The sequence below is a fragment of the Plodia interpunctella genome, chromosome 8 (genome assembly GCF_027563975.2).
Source record: "Plodia interpunctella isolate USDA-ARS_2022_Savannah chromosome 8, ilPloInte3.2, whole genome shotgun sequence".
Classification (NCBI taxonomy): domain Eukaryota; kingdom Metazoa; phylum Arthropoda; class Insecta; order Lepidoptera; family Pyralidae; genus Plodia; species Plodia interpunctella.
The window spans coordinates 2,545,358-2,559,356 of NC_071301.1; the positions used below are offsets into that span (position 1 = coordinate 2,545,358).

Consider the following 13,999-nt stretch of genomic DNA (forward strand, 5'->3'; position numbering starts at 1 on the left):
GATGATATAGGTACTATTGCAAGGATGCTAGCTCGCTGGAAAAGGCTGCATGTAGTAATTTCGTAGACTGCTTGAAGCTGCTCCAGCTGGCTGGCATTTATTATTATAAGCTGTGTCTTTCGTTTTGTTTATCTATGTGTTTTACTAATGTAGATTATAAGATTATATTTATTACCTACTAAAACTTAATATGGATCACTGGTCTGAAATAAACGTTTTATTATCATAGCTTTGCCCAAAACTTCGTATGTGAGCAAAAATCCGTTTCCCGTGGGAATTTCAGGAAATCCCTTCTTAGTGCTAGGACATTGTCCTAGGAAACTTTCTTCAGCTTTCTACGCCCAGTAGTTTCGGGGCTGTGCGTTGTCTGTCAGTCAGAACGCAAGAGTTCTATATAGGTATAGATTATTGGCCTGACAACTAAGGATGCCGAAGACCGTGCGAAACGGAGAAGAAAGAATTAGGAATTAAAATCCTGGCCTCTGAAGCTCAATGGCGACAGAAGAGAGAATACAATTAAGTCCATCACCAGTCTTTGTTTATATTTTTAACGTTTTCCCAGTTGTTCAACCGTTGAGAGTCGCGGCTTAGGGTCTATTGGCACGCCTATCATCATCAAGCCTTTCTTGGACTATAATTGTACTGTTTCTTTAAAAATAAATTGAATATTTAATTGAAAACTATTTACTAGTATATAAGTTAAACTATTTTATAACTATTTCATGAACTGGAAGGTCGTAAAAGAAAAGGTTCAAAGTGGCACGTATCCCGATTAACATTCGCATTATCTGCGAATGTTCCCGTTATATTCCATTATAATTTTATAGACTAGGGGTGGTATTATAGTTTAACTGTGATCAAACAACTTCCTAGAATACGTTTGTCGTTTGCTGTCGGAAGAGATTGAATTTAAATTGGCAATTATTTCACAATCGAATACACAAGAGGAGCTCGGTGAAGCAGTCTGCGGTGCCGGTTAAACAACTTTCGCAGTGGATGTGTGATCAAAAAATCTATTCCCGCTTCGGAAGGCTATACATACATATCGGTTGTACATGCAGTCATTAAAACTCACCAACCTGAATCCGGCCATCATATATTTATGTATATTTATTAAACTATAATAATTTATATTTATTATCAAATTTTAATTTTAATATTTCTGAAAAACCCATGACTTAATATTGATTATTACAAAGCTACCGTAACTAAACTGTAATTCGATTGAAAATTAGTAAAGACTAGTGGACCGACTCGGCTTCGCTCGGATAAAATAAAAACCAATCCAGCTAAACCTTCCTCAGGAATCTCTCTATATATTGGTGAAAAGCATAAAAACATCCATCTGGTAGTTTTTGATGTTACACAAGCAGATAAATAGACGCGGGAGAGGACATTATTTTATGATATGTATTGATAATGAGAAGAGAGAATGCCCTGGGAAAGGCATAATTATGACACCAAAGAAGTCTTGAGGTGGACAATGTTCCTGGATAAACTAGGTGGTAACAGGGAGAACATTCTTCCTGGATAAATTAAAATTAATTGTAAATTTTGTTACATAAAAAATGTACGTAATAAACTTAAGCTCATGTTAATATTGCTATATATATCTAGTTTAAAAACCATTCAGTATGAACTTCATCATTAAATGGTCTTTAACATAAATCAAATGGTAAGCTGTATAAATATTGCCACACGTTTGGTCATAAAGTAAGGAAAGTATAGATCTAACACATATAAATTATAGTAAAAATGTCGATGAAGTATTCCCAAAATATATTTGTTACAAAATTTAACCTTTATAAGCATTATATGAGCTCTCTCAAAGCTAATAGGTTATGGCTTCTTCTATACACGTTTGCTGGTTTTAAGCTCATTTAAGCACGTTATCTTTTTAATAGAACTTGGATTTCTTTTCCTGTAATCATCATCATTATTTCAGACGCAGAGAGTCCAGTCTACTGCTGGACATAGAACATAACATTCCTACAATATCTTGCAGCAAAATATTCACAGCATTTCTTATAACAAAGATGATAACTTTTTGGTTATTGATTTTTACGAAATTTGACGACTGTACGTCTGTACTCTTTTTCATTAATTGTTTAGTGTAAAAAAAACAACTTTCTCTCTCTCTCTTTCTCAGTTTCTGAGCTCTCTCTTCTCTGTTTTCCTAGTATTTTTCTCAACCGTTGAGAGTCGGTGCCTAGAGTAAGCCTTCCGACTTTTAGTCGCTACTTCACACATGCGTCGGCATCCTTAGATATTTTAGACAAAATTAATTTTCTGTACTGTTCATACTTTGCACAACTGGTTAAGTCGGCAAGCGTGTCAAATGTCACTTTCGTTGACTTCCCGCGACGCGCGCGCAGGGCCCTTTGTATTAGCAATTCAAACAAGATTTACCGAGGGAAAATGCTTTGTTAATATTTTTGTTTGGGCTATATGACCCGCAAACGAAGATTTATGTTTACCAACATTTCTTTTTTTTAAACATGTGAAATTAAAAGCTCTATACACCTTGAAAATTGTTACTGCTACTAGCCCTTATTATTCTATTATATGCGTACGTACGTACGTAAATCTCTTGCAGCGAAAAGTTGCACCCTTTACAAAACTAATTTCATTCGTGAATATTGCAGTTATATTTTCCGAATGGTTTCTATATATTATTTACTAGATCCTGTCCGCGGCTTCGCCCGCGTGTATGAGTTTTTTTTTCCGAGATGAAAGGTGCCCTATATCCTTTTCCGTACTTCAAACTACATGTATGCAAAATTTAAGGAACATTGGTTGAGCAGATAACATGAAAAGGTAACAAACTTACTTTCGCCTTTATAATAATAGTTGGGATCTACCTTAAATTTTTGCGATTATTTTTAATTGCCTACGTTTAATGATGATTAGCTTACGCATTTTTGCATGAGAAAATATAAATAAATAAAAAATATTAACAGTAGTCCATCGTCATTTCCTATTTTGTATACAATTTTATTACCAACGCGCACGTATTACCCATTTTCCCGCCTTACCTGATCTATTGCTTACATTATTCAAATTGATGACCGTTATCACGTTACACCTTTATAAAATTACATAGATTTTATATGAAATTCAACCTAAATGTAACATACTTACGGTTCAAAATCTATGTGCGAGAGTTTCATAAAATTGACTCGTATGAAAACCTTTTTTGTGCTCGATCTCGCAAAATTGATTTATTTAGGTATGATCTAGTACAGTAAACTGCATGTCAAGTTACTCTGCATGTACCTTTATGTGGCAGCAGTAACGTTGAATTCTCAATTTTGCGTTAATGTCTCTGTTGTTATCTGTACAAAAAGACGAAGCGAACTTTGTAATATTGGAGATCAATAATTTTATTAGTTCCCCGATAGTATAATTTTTCATGTGGCACGTCATTTTTCCGAGGTAAACTTTTGTAACAAAAATATCTATATTACGGTTCAAAGCAAAAAGGTATTAGATTATAGGTACCTATAGATAAAATTTTAATAGGTAGGTACATAAATTCCTGTCGCCAACACATTAATAACTTAGGCTACTTAATATTTTATATTTTCATAGTGAAAAAAAAGTATAAAAAGATTGGCAAAGTAAATAAGTAAAATGTAAAAAAAAACAATTACTTTTCATTGTATATAAAAAGGGAACGGCTCTTAATTAATGTTTTCCAACCCTTACAGATAGATTTCATAGAACAAATTAAAAAAAAATCCGTTTTCGTAATAGAATACAAGTACACATAGACAAACCTACTAGGAATACAAATAACTAAATTTACACAAAGAATAAAATATAAGTACTTATGTAAGCTATTACAAAAGCCCGTCTTAATTCACTACAACAATAACTAACAAATAGAAACGCCTATTAGGAACAGGTTTCTAAGTGCCGATAACTAAGTGCCATCGAAAGTGACGATCTAGGAGCGGCCCTACACATGACCGTGCGGTGTAGGGCCCGCATAATGCACGCACTTATGGGACTTTCTCCATATTACGTACTATCATCATTATTTGGTTCAGGCTCGATGTGCCTCGTTATGTGTAATATGGAAAGGTAATTTAATGTTATACTGCATGAGTAGTATAAAACATTATTATAAACTTAATAAAATCATTTGAAAAATTATCGATCAGATGAAAACATAAAGTCACCTACGATGCCTATGTCTAGTGATATGTATCAATGTTGTAAATAAAGTATATATTACTCAACTCACCTCTATTTGTTAAATAAAATAGTCCTATTGACTACTTTAATCACTGTGATATTATAATATTGTTTTTTATAAATCTTCATAAAAATAATCGTTGAACTTTTTCTGTTTTGTCCGTCTAGTCTTTACGAGCTAATAAAAGTTCAGATCCAGATACAGATATAAACGATCAATCGTTTAGAAGTAAATATCATTTTATTACATACTTGGCTTTTTCGTGCGTGTGAGAATACAATAAAATAATCATTCATGTTACGTTTATGTAACCGCAATGTTTTATGAAATCTACATGTAATATATCGTTAAAAAAATTACCTTAGTTATACATGCACATTTAACGATACAAAAAGTTAATTCATTAAAAGTAATGCACTAACTTGTTTTGTAAAACCCTTATACGTTTAAAATTTGGTTTCACAGTTGCTTAGTTTGCATGCCCCTTAGCAGATAATAGTCGTACTTATCATAGTTAGCTAGGTATAATGGAAATGAAATCACGTATATTTATTTATTAATGAGACGATATACATATTTTCTTTCACACAAACATCATTAAGATTATAAAATATATTTATCTATTCAATGTCTACCCAAAAAAAAAAACAAAGAGAAATTTATTTTTAATACATATTACACACCAACTAATATACAAATTGCTTTCATACTATTCAATAAGATTATCCATCAAATTTCTCAAACAAAAGATGTTTCTGAATCTAACAGTTATGAAAACAGGTCGCGAATATATATGTGTTTACGCCCAGTTTTTGGCCAAAAACCTTACCTAACTGTAAATACTGGGCGTAAACCTAAGCTTGGCCGCGAACATAACAGAATATCCCATGAACAGCATTAGCCTGGTGACCCTATGAAGGGCCGTCTGCGTTTTGTCAGTCCAGGTGGTAATTTGTATGAAAGTGAAACCGCTTTTCACTATCTTTCGTGTTAACTTTGTATATTGATCGTACCGAATAATCATATTCGAAATTCAACTCGATTTCAAGTTAAGAAAGATACGAGTATTTTTTTGATAATTTTGACTGAGTAAATGGGATTCGTATTGAATTCGCATACATCCTACCCATGTTCCATGGTTCTAATGATTACGTTCAAAATTGTATTTAGTTCGCTGCTTTACTATTAATGCTCTCTCTCTTTTTATTATTTAAACGTGTTACAACATCGGCTGTGATGCCCGAAGCCCTGTTTAATACGTACCTAATCAATTGACTCTTAGCTTGCAGTTTATTGCTTCGAGAAAGCATTACATAATTTAAAATATGACGTGAAAAAGAACTAGAAAGAACATTGCGTTTTTCAAAGTTGACCGGTGCAACCCACTTTTAAACTATAATAGAAAATACAAATCACTGTCACGTAAATAAAATTTAAAACACGTTTCCATCACAAATATTAAACGCTTACAATTTGTAATGTGAATAAACAACATACATATGAAATATACAACAACATATGAATAAACAAATAAACAAGTAAGAAATATCTCCATTATGCGGAATGCTTGGACCCTCATAAGTTAAGGGAAGGTATTCTGTATCCCTAAAATAAATAAAGGTAACTTGAGTAGGATAAATTGGTGTCCTTGTCTATTTGTTAAGGTCAAGTGGAATTGCCTTCGAAACAAATGAGAACCATAAATTTAAGTGTGACTTTAAAGGTGTACTTACCGAATATCTGCTTTCTCTTTCTTTCTTCCTTTTTCTTAACAAATTCTATTATAAATGGGGTCGTCGCATAATGTTTTTTCCTTCCACAGCTGTTTATTTTCTATCATACGTTCATAAAATAGCGAAAATAATAATTATAATTGAAATGTTCTCTGAATTTAAATGCTGAATTTTGATTTGCAATATATATCGCTGTAACGTTATTCATAGTGTCTTAATTAAATACCAATATACATGATATAAAATACAGAGATTTTTAAAGAGCCTTTTCACTATATGCGCGGTACTGAGCATATTGTTTAAAAGCTGTAAAAATTTTGCTAATGATACCAAACCATTAGACCAAATAGTAAGGTACAGAAATAATGTACGAAATAGAATACATTATAACCGTTCAATGAATAACTGTAATTATTTGAATTGGTTAGTTATATTTTGATACAACGAATGCCAGATCTGATATAAAACTTCGAGAGTAGGAAAGTAATGACAGCTCCCCTAGGGGTGAAGTGAGGCCGAACGCAACTTGTGAGTCGTGGATGTTTCATTTTATAACGCCGAAAGAAAATTGTGAGTTTAACCTCTAACAGGTTTTTCCATTTATAAATAAAAATCCATGAAATGTAAAGATTTATGTGTAACTTTTTAGGGAGTTATTGGTACTTCAATACATAAATAACATACTATAGAGCAGCTGTTGTAAATCACTTAACGTTACCCGATCCTCGCTCCCTCAGGACCTCTTCCATTAAGTCTGCAAATAAAGTGCACTATACAATGTAACTAATGGAATGGTTTAACGGTCCTTTTATTTGTCGTTCAATAGCTAAATCTAACAAGAAATCTTAGTTGCCCAACCGTAAATACCGAGAGGGTTATGATTTTTATATTTTATGTTTATAAGCTTAATTATTTTATACCATGAGGTCACAGACTTTCATCGGTGATTCATTGAGGTATTTTATAACCGCTAGATGTAAACAGAAGCTGTGTAAGAAGAAACATATTATTCGAGTTAAAAGCAAGTTATTTCTAGGGTCTAGCGAGAAATTTACAGCGAATATTAAAACAAGGCTTTCTGAGATCACTTCATGGACTATAAACTCGGAGGCGCTGGTTTCATTTGAAGCAATATAATTAAATTGAAATAGATGACTTCTGAGGATCTATTTATAGAATGTTCTATTGCTAACATTGGTGTCAAGTGTTATTCAAGTATTTTACCAGACATATGTGACACGTCATAACTTGTACGACTTATCCATCGAGTGACTAAAATCGCTTAAATGTTGGTGAAGTTAACCTGTCAACCAGTGTGCAGGTTTTTCACGTTAGTTTCTTTTGGATGTAGGCTTCTAACTGATTATTTTTGAAATCCTTGAGGAGGCCATGGATTTCATGCAGCTAATATGATTAGATTTTTCACTCTAGCATCGCATTCGTGTGTGTACACTAGCTAATTATTATATAGTGTGTAAAATGACCTTTACCTCGATATGTTAGACATCTAGTATCTTTCGATGTCTTTATGTGATCTTAAAGAAATGCTGGTATTTCTTTAAGATCACGTAGTTATATAATAGGTATTAGAAAATGCTAAAAATCTTCCTCTACACAAAGAAATGGCGAGGAATGTCATAAAGTAAAATATGAATCGTTCAATTAAATAGATCTTAAAATTTTAATGCACTTTAAGTTTGATGAAGTCGTATCTTTGAAGATAGTTCCACAGCAGTATCTTGTGGTAATAAAATCGTGGTATAATCCAGGGTTTACGACTCAAACTGCGATAAGGAGGCGCGAACGGATAGCACCTAAACCTCTTTGTTACTAAGTCACATTGCAGTGAGGGTGTTGTACAGATTTATGCTGAATTTATTTAGATGCCATTACTTGGCTATCATATTAAGACGAGTGGTGCCTAGAAAATATATTAAATGTATTGTATATAGTATAGTTAATGTGGATGAAGTAAATAGCATGAAAGTGTATACGTAGTGTAATAGAGTAAATAGTATGTGTAAATGAATTTTTAATAAAAGATGAAAAGTGTGCTAGAGAAAGCTACTCCCAAAAATACTGAAATCGAATCTAAACTTTCTCGTTTCCTCTTCGAATCTCATGGAAAACAATAAAATAAAATGTTTTTTACAACAAAATTGACGAAATTTCATCTCATATCACACCCATGAAAGTAAATTGACTATCCCTCCATATACTTTTAATACGCAAACCCTTTTTGAAAATGATAGCGTAGTCTCTGAAATATTTTTTATTTTTTTTCGAAAATGAAAAATTATACAAAATTGGTTATTAGAATTCCAAAAGATTGTTGAATGAAATTCCTTTTAAATTCGGTTGAAAGATTTTACATCGTTTCAGTAGTCCGGGAGCTTGTGCGATGCTTACTGTAATATAGCTCACCGTTGCCCGCCCGGGGCGCGGGGCGGGCGGGGGCTGCAAGCGCCAACAGCGCGAGCGCCCACCACCATAACATCACAACCACACCTGGAAAGAGAGAATATATTGTAGAATAGCACGTACTGATCAAAATATTGTTAATACATACTTATGTTTTAACGATTTTTATACATATCCCCAGTGGTGATACGATTAGGGGTGGTCTATTTTTTAATTATATGGCCAGTATATTAGTGTTAATGACGCATCAATTTCAAATCCACAATTCATTAAACTTAAGATAATATAAGTAACTTATTGATGTCAAAAAAAATACTAAGTCTACTACTGACTTTCAAAGCGCAGGTGAACAAGAAGCTGCGCAACAAACTCCAAACACGTCAATTAACAAATGTGGGTCATCAAATTATGCAGGGAACAAAAGTCTGGCTATGCCGCTTCCACCTGACCCTGGTAGAAGGGGCAATCTCAATAAGTGCTGACTTGATATATATGTATATATTTATAAATAGGTTTTAGGTTTAGAATAATGGTCCGGCAATTATATGCGTGCCTATTGCCCGGCAATGATATGCGTGCCTATGGTCCGACTGCCGAAGACCGAGCGATTTGGAAAAAAAAGATGGAAAGTGGACCCTGGGTTCCGGCAGAATGCCGGCATCTGAGGAAGAGACTGGAAAAACGGTCAGATTAGATAGATTCAGCGGATAATAATGAGGTGTATGAATAAACAAAAGTGACCATGGTGCGATATTTAGATGAAAATATGGGAAAAGGGTTGTCAATGAGGAAAACAGAAAAACGCTTAGGTTAAAGAAACAATGAAAGAAACAAAATTGCAATGTAAAATTATTAAAATAAATATATAGTATATAATATAGTTTCCAAACAATTATTTGGCGTTAAAAATTAAAACACCCGTATGTCTACTTTTAGATTTTTAAATAAAAATGTATGCTAAGCTAACGAAACAGTATTAGTATTCGCAGTACTACTTTGTCTTTATTTTAACAGTATTATGTAGATTTTAAGCACGATCTCGCTGTTTGCTGCTCAACTTTACACATAAAAGTTAACTGATACTCTTATTTATTCAAGGCACTCAGTTATTTTAATAGTTTACTTAACCTCAACTTTGCAATCTTTAGAATAAACGTCAGAAATATGAGTATTTTATAAATAGATATTAGGTAATATATTTTTTTAATAAAATGGCCATATCCATCATAAGATTAATCCACTATAAATTGCTATCTATATGATATACTTAGTAAGGATGTCTTTGTAGAAAATTTCGGTTCCGAGTGAATACGGATAATAAACTTACATAGTAGTGTGATAACACTGACAATAATAAAATTGTGCACTATCTCAGAGGTACTCCTGTATAATTTTTATTCGTCTATGTATATGATACATTCTATATTCATACAACTGTCGCTATTATTTATCTCTCAGTTTTTCTTGTAGGTTAACTGAATACCACGTCACATTGACCGACCTAAGAACAAATATGGTTAAGTAATGTTTGAACAAAGAATTGACATATTTGGAATCATATTTTACATTCATAGAAATAAAACTATTACAACTTCACACCGTGTCTCATGGAGTGTCCACTCTTATCTGTCATTATTTAAAACTTTTATATCGTAGTCGATTACGGATAGATAAACATTTCGGATACACGATAGTTTCGGTTACATCCCTACCTAATACCACTCCTATTTCCTAGCGCTAACACGTCTTAGACCGACAAAGCTATCCATTACAAGACAAGATGAACGACTTCCACTAAATGGATGGCTGTGGGTAGATTAACAACTGTTCAGTGCAAATTGGATTTTGTTTATCAGTTCAATTATTCGGCGCCCACTTAACGCCTTCGTGATCGCATTTACACAATTCTGAGGTAAACATTAATAACGTTTTATGTATTTTCAACTTATTTCTTCAGAATAGACGCACAACAAAGTTTACAATATGTGGTCAAAGTTTTCAAACCTTGAATTAATCTCAAGAGAAGGGATAAACTCATTAAGTGGTGTCTTGATGCGTGCCAATAATCGAATAATTAAGGATGCCGAAGAAAACCCAACCTGGCTCTCAACCTTGGCTCCAAAGTTTTATGACCTAGAAACTGGGAATGCGATCAGATGGAACAGAGAGGCACCTTACGAACGTTTGTACAACGATTGCCTTCTTTAAATACGAATTTCGTGTTACGAATCATAATAATAGTGTGTTTTTTTGGACACACAGATATTTCAGTCTATAAATACTCTTTTTCTATTTTTAACATATTTTCAAACAGATTCAATAGATCCGATAGCAATCCAATCATTTCTTCTAAAAGCTTTATTATCAAACTAAAAACGTAAACCAATAGGCAATCTTCCTAAGTTGAAAATATACTGTATAAAACTAAAAAAAGGTAGTGTTACAATAGTTACCCAAAATCGAAAAATAAAAGGAAAAGCAATATTTTAAGCAGATATATCTCTCTCACGAATTCAGCCTTATATTTTTACTATTTTCCTCCGCAAAATCCGTCCAGTATTCTGTACTCCTGCGAATACTAAAGGTGAGTTGCACCGTCAAATTTGACGTTGAATTTTAACCGGCGCGCCGCTGATGTTTAGACAGAGTGACGTAGTTTGCGTTTTCTGTTTTCTGCTTAAAGTTAACGTCAAAGTTGACGGTGCAGCACATCCTAAGTTTCAATTTTCATGACGCGTTATGTGTCTGAATAAAAAACTATTATAGTGTAACATTCGTGAATGTTTTACATTCTCAATGTGAGTGAGTGAACATTAGACTTTAGCAATGAATACGGGAATAATGTTTTAAGCTCATATTTATTTAGAAGTTAAATGTGAACATTGCTTCCTATACAAGTCAACAATAATTTTGTAGCAGGGTAAAGTGATGTCAATTCGTAGTAAGTTTAGTATGATAAATATGAGCTTGTACATAGGTTTTGTCGAATTCGCTCTACTTTTTGAGATAAACACTATAATTGATACAACAGAAAAACCCCCATTAACACATTTTTTATTAGGATTCTTTATAAGAATGATAGAAAAAAAAAATAAATATGAGACTGGTAAGAAAATTAATCTGACCATTAAAATTGGACTATAGTCATCATGTCATGTTACATAATGTCTTTTTATAACTTCCACTCTAGCTCTAAGATAAACAATAACAAGTTTATTGGTAAGACAAATTAAAAAACCCCGAACGATTCATTTTGCTACAACTTTCGAACGGCTGAACAGATTTTCATGAAACATGGCTAACAACTCGTGGGATATAATTATCTATAACACAAAAAAAAACTAAACGAAAAATCGGTTCATCCGTTTGGGAGCTACAGACAAACACGTTAAACTTATAACACCCCTCTTTGTGCGTCGGAGGTTAAAAATTAAGTGATACCAGTGCTGTAAAACAGATACACACAATGTAATTCGTACGTATCCTTAGTTTAGGTCAAGTGGAACCGCAACTTAAGTAGTGACCCTCACTGGATGAAAGGGGGTGGTATTCTAAGCCGTACACCACACAGCTCATCGTATACTTGCAATGTTGACTTTATTTATATTGTGACAGGATCCTTTCCTCTTCAGATACTTGTGTTATGTGTACAGAGGACTCCCATATCAACGGCATTAGCGATATTTTTAACAGTATCGAAAACCGGTCCTTTTTGTTATCCGGTTTATTAGACTAGGTTTTTTTTTCACTCTTTGTCACAATAAAGGTAGTAAGGTAAGGTTATCTCAAAGTTTTATTTTCCAAAATCATTAAAATAGTTTATGTCATTTTTGTTTCTTTTTTTAAATTATAAACTGAAAAATACAACTAAACTCTTTTGAAATAAATTATTTTTTAACCTCCGAGGCAAAAAGAGGGGTGTTATAACTACCTGTCTGTCTGTGTACGTGGCACCGTAGCTCATCAACTGGTGAACCGATTTGGATGCGTTTTTTTTTTTATTTGATAGCTAATTTATATGCGGTGGTTCTTAGATTTGTTTGGGGGTTTAATTTGTCTAACAAATAAACTCATTTGAATTTATGGCACGTTATCTAACATACCCGTATAGTCTTTGTAGCTTTGCACATATAACTAAATACTTCGAATGTGTTTGAAATATTGCGAAACAAATATTTTACTTCTGCTACAGTCATCGACATTTACAATGCAGATTACTCCAATAGATAAAATTAACTATGTGGGCCATCACACGCCCAACTAACTGCGTCCAGGATTTTGCTCTCGGTAGAAAAACGGGATAAAAAGTACCCTATGTGCGATTCTAGTTTATATTATACCCGTGTACTGAAAGAGTAACAAAATTACAACTATACACATAAATCTTAGCATTTCTAATATTACACTTAGTGTGACTCAATTATTTCCTACATAAATACGATTTCCTACATATATGCACAAATATTTTCCTAATTCTAATGGTTCTTGTTTAACAATCTCTTAGATATACTTGAGATTAAAAAAATTAAATTTTATTCGAATAGGTAAGTACTCGATGATTTTTTATGTTTGGTACACCGGTTTTGTAGCACAAGGGTTATTTTTTATCTAAGTGGTTGAAAAAGATCCTGCTCATTGAGCACATAGGATACTAGTTATATCACAAAATATTTTCTCCGACACGCGGTACATGAATTATAAAGGCAAAAGGAGAATTATGTACGCGAAAAAATGCTCAGCGGTAAAAGGTTGATAATATGATGATTAATTGTCTCAACTCACTGAAAACTCATTAAACTTAACAATTACAGAATTAGATACAATTTACTATTAATGTTCCTCAGTAAAATTAAGAACGCTTCGACTTAATTCTCACAACCCAACCAACCCAAGAAAATCCATTGAAATTTCGTGACAAATCTATTAACAAACTTGCTAATGCGACTAGTTCCATGAAGCCCTTACTTTATGTCCGGAAGAGCCGGAGGGAGCTCGTTCACCTTTATAACTAAAATAGCTTTATTCTCTAATAACTAAATTATTCTGAGTTTAACCAAAATGCGTTTACATGGCTCCTTTATGACTTGATTGCCTCATAAATCTTTTTCCAAATAGATGAAAAGGCTTTTCATTGTAATAACATATTTCAAGCCTTAAAACTGTAACGCGGGCTTCACACTATCGCCGAACTCAAAGTGATACCAACGCGAACGCAGGAACACTGCGTAGTTTGTATGAGAGTTTTTATTTACCGCAATGAAAAACCAGCAATATAAACGAATCTGCAAAGCTCCGCACAAACTGTATAGCGACAATATGAAGCCGATATACGTGTAATTACGTTCATTTCGACGCGATTTTGGATTGTGTGCCGTTCTGTGGACCAGTGTCCTATATTTTCACGTGATAAACACACATGATTTCACGTGTTTCAGCCCACTAATCTCCAGAAATACCAATCATAAAGGGAAAAATAGGCATCTGGGATCGCGATCCATATGTTTGAGTCCCAGTCCCCTAACCGACGTAAGTATCTTAAAACCAGCGTATAAAATACGTGTTATACATTACGTCCCACTTCTGAGCCCTGATAAGGGTCGCTTACCTTCCAAGATGCGATAAAGAAACACTTCGCCGTAAACCG

At 33.4% G+C, this 13,999-nt stretch overlaps 1 protein-coding gene across 2 annotated transcripts in view; it reads right to left on the reverse strand.

The window, feature by feature from the left end:
- Positions 1 to 13,999, reverse strand: part of Sb (Stubble) — a 130,016-nt gene that overhangs the window by 53,483 nt on the left and 62,534 nt on the right. Inside the window, exon 3 of one of the 2 annotated variants that reach the window (XM_053748813.1) lies at positions 8,359 to 8,442. In XM_053748813.1, the coding sequence (XP_053604788.1) occupies positions 8,359 to 8,442 (84 nt within the window). Of the gene's footprint in view, positions 1 to 8,343; positions 8,443 to 13,999 lie in introns of both variants that reach the window. The other variant, XM_053748812.1, reaches the window with a different exon arrangement.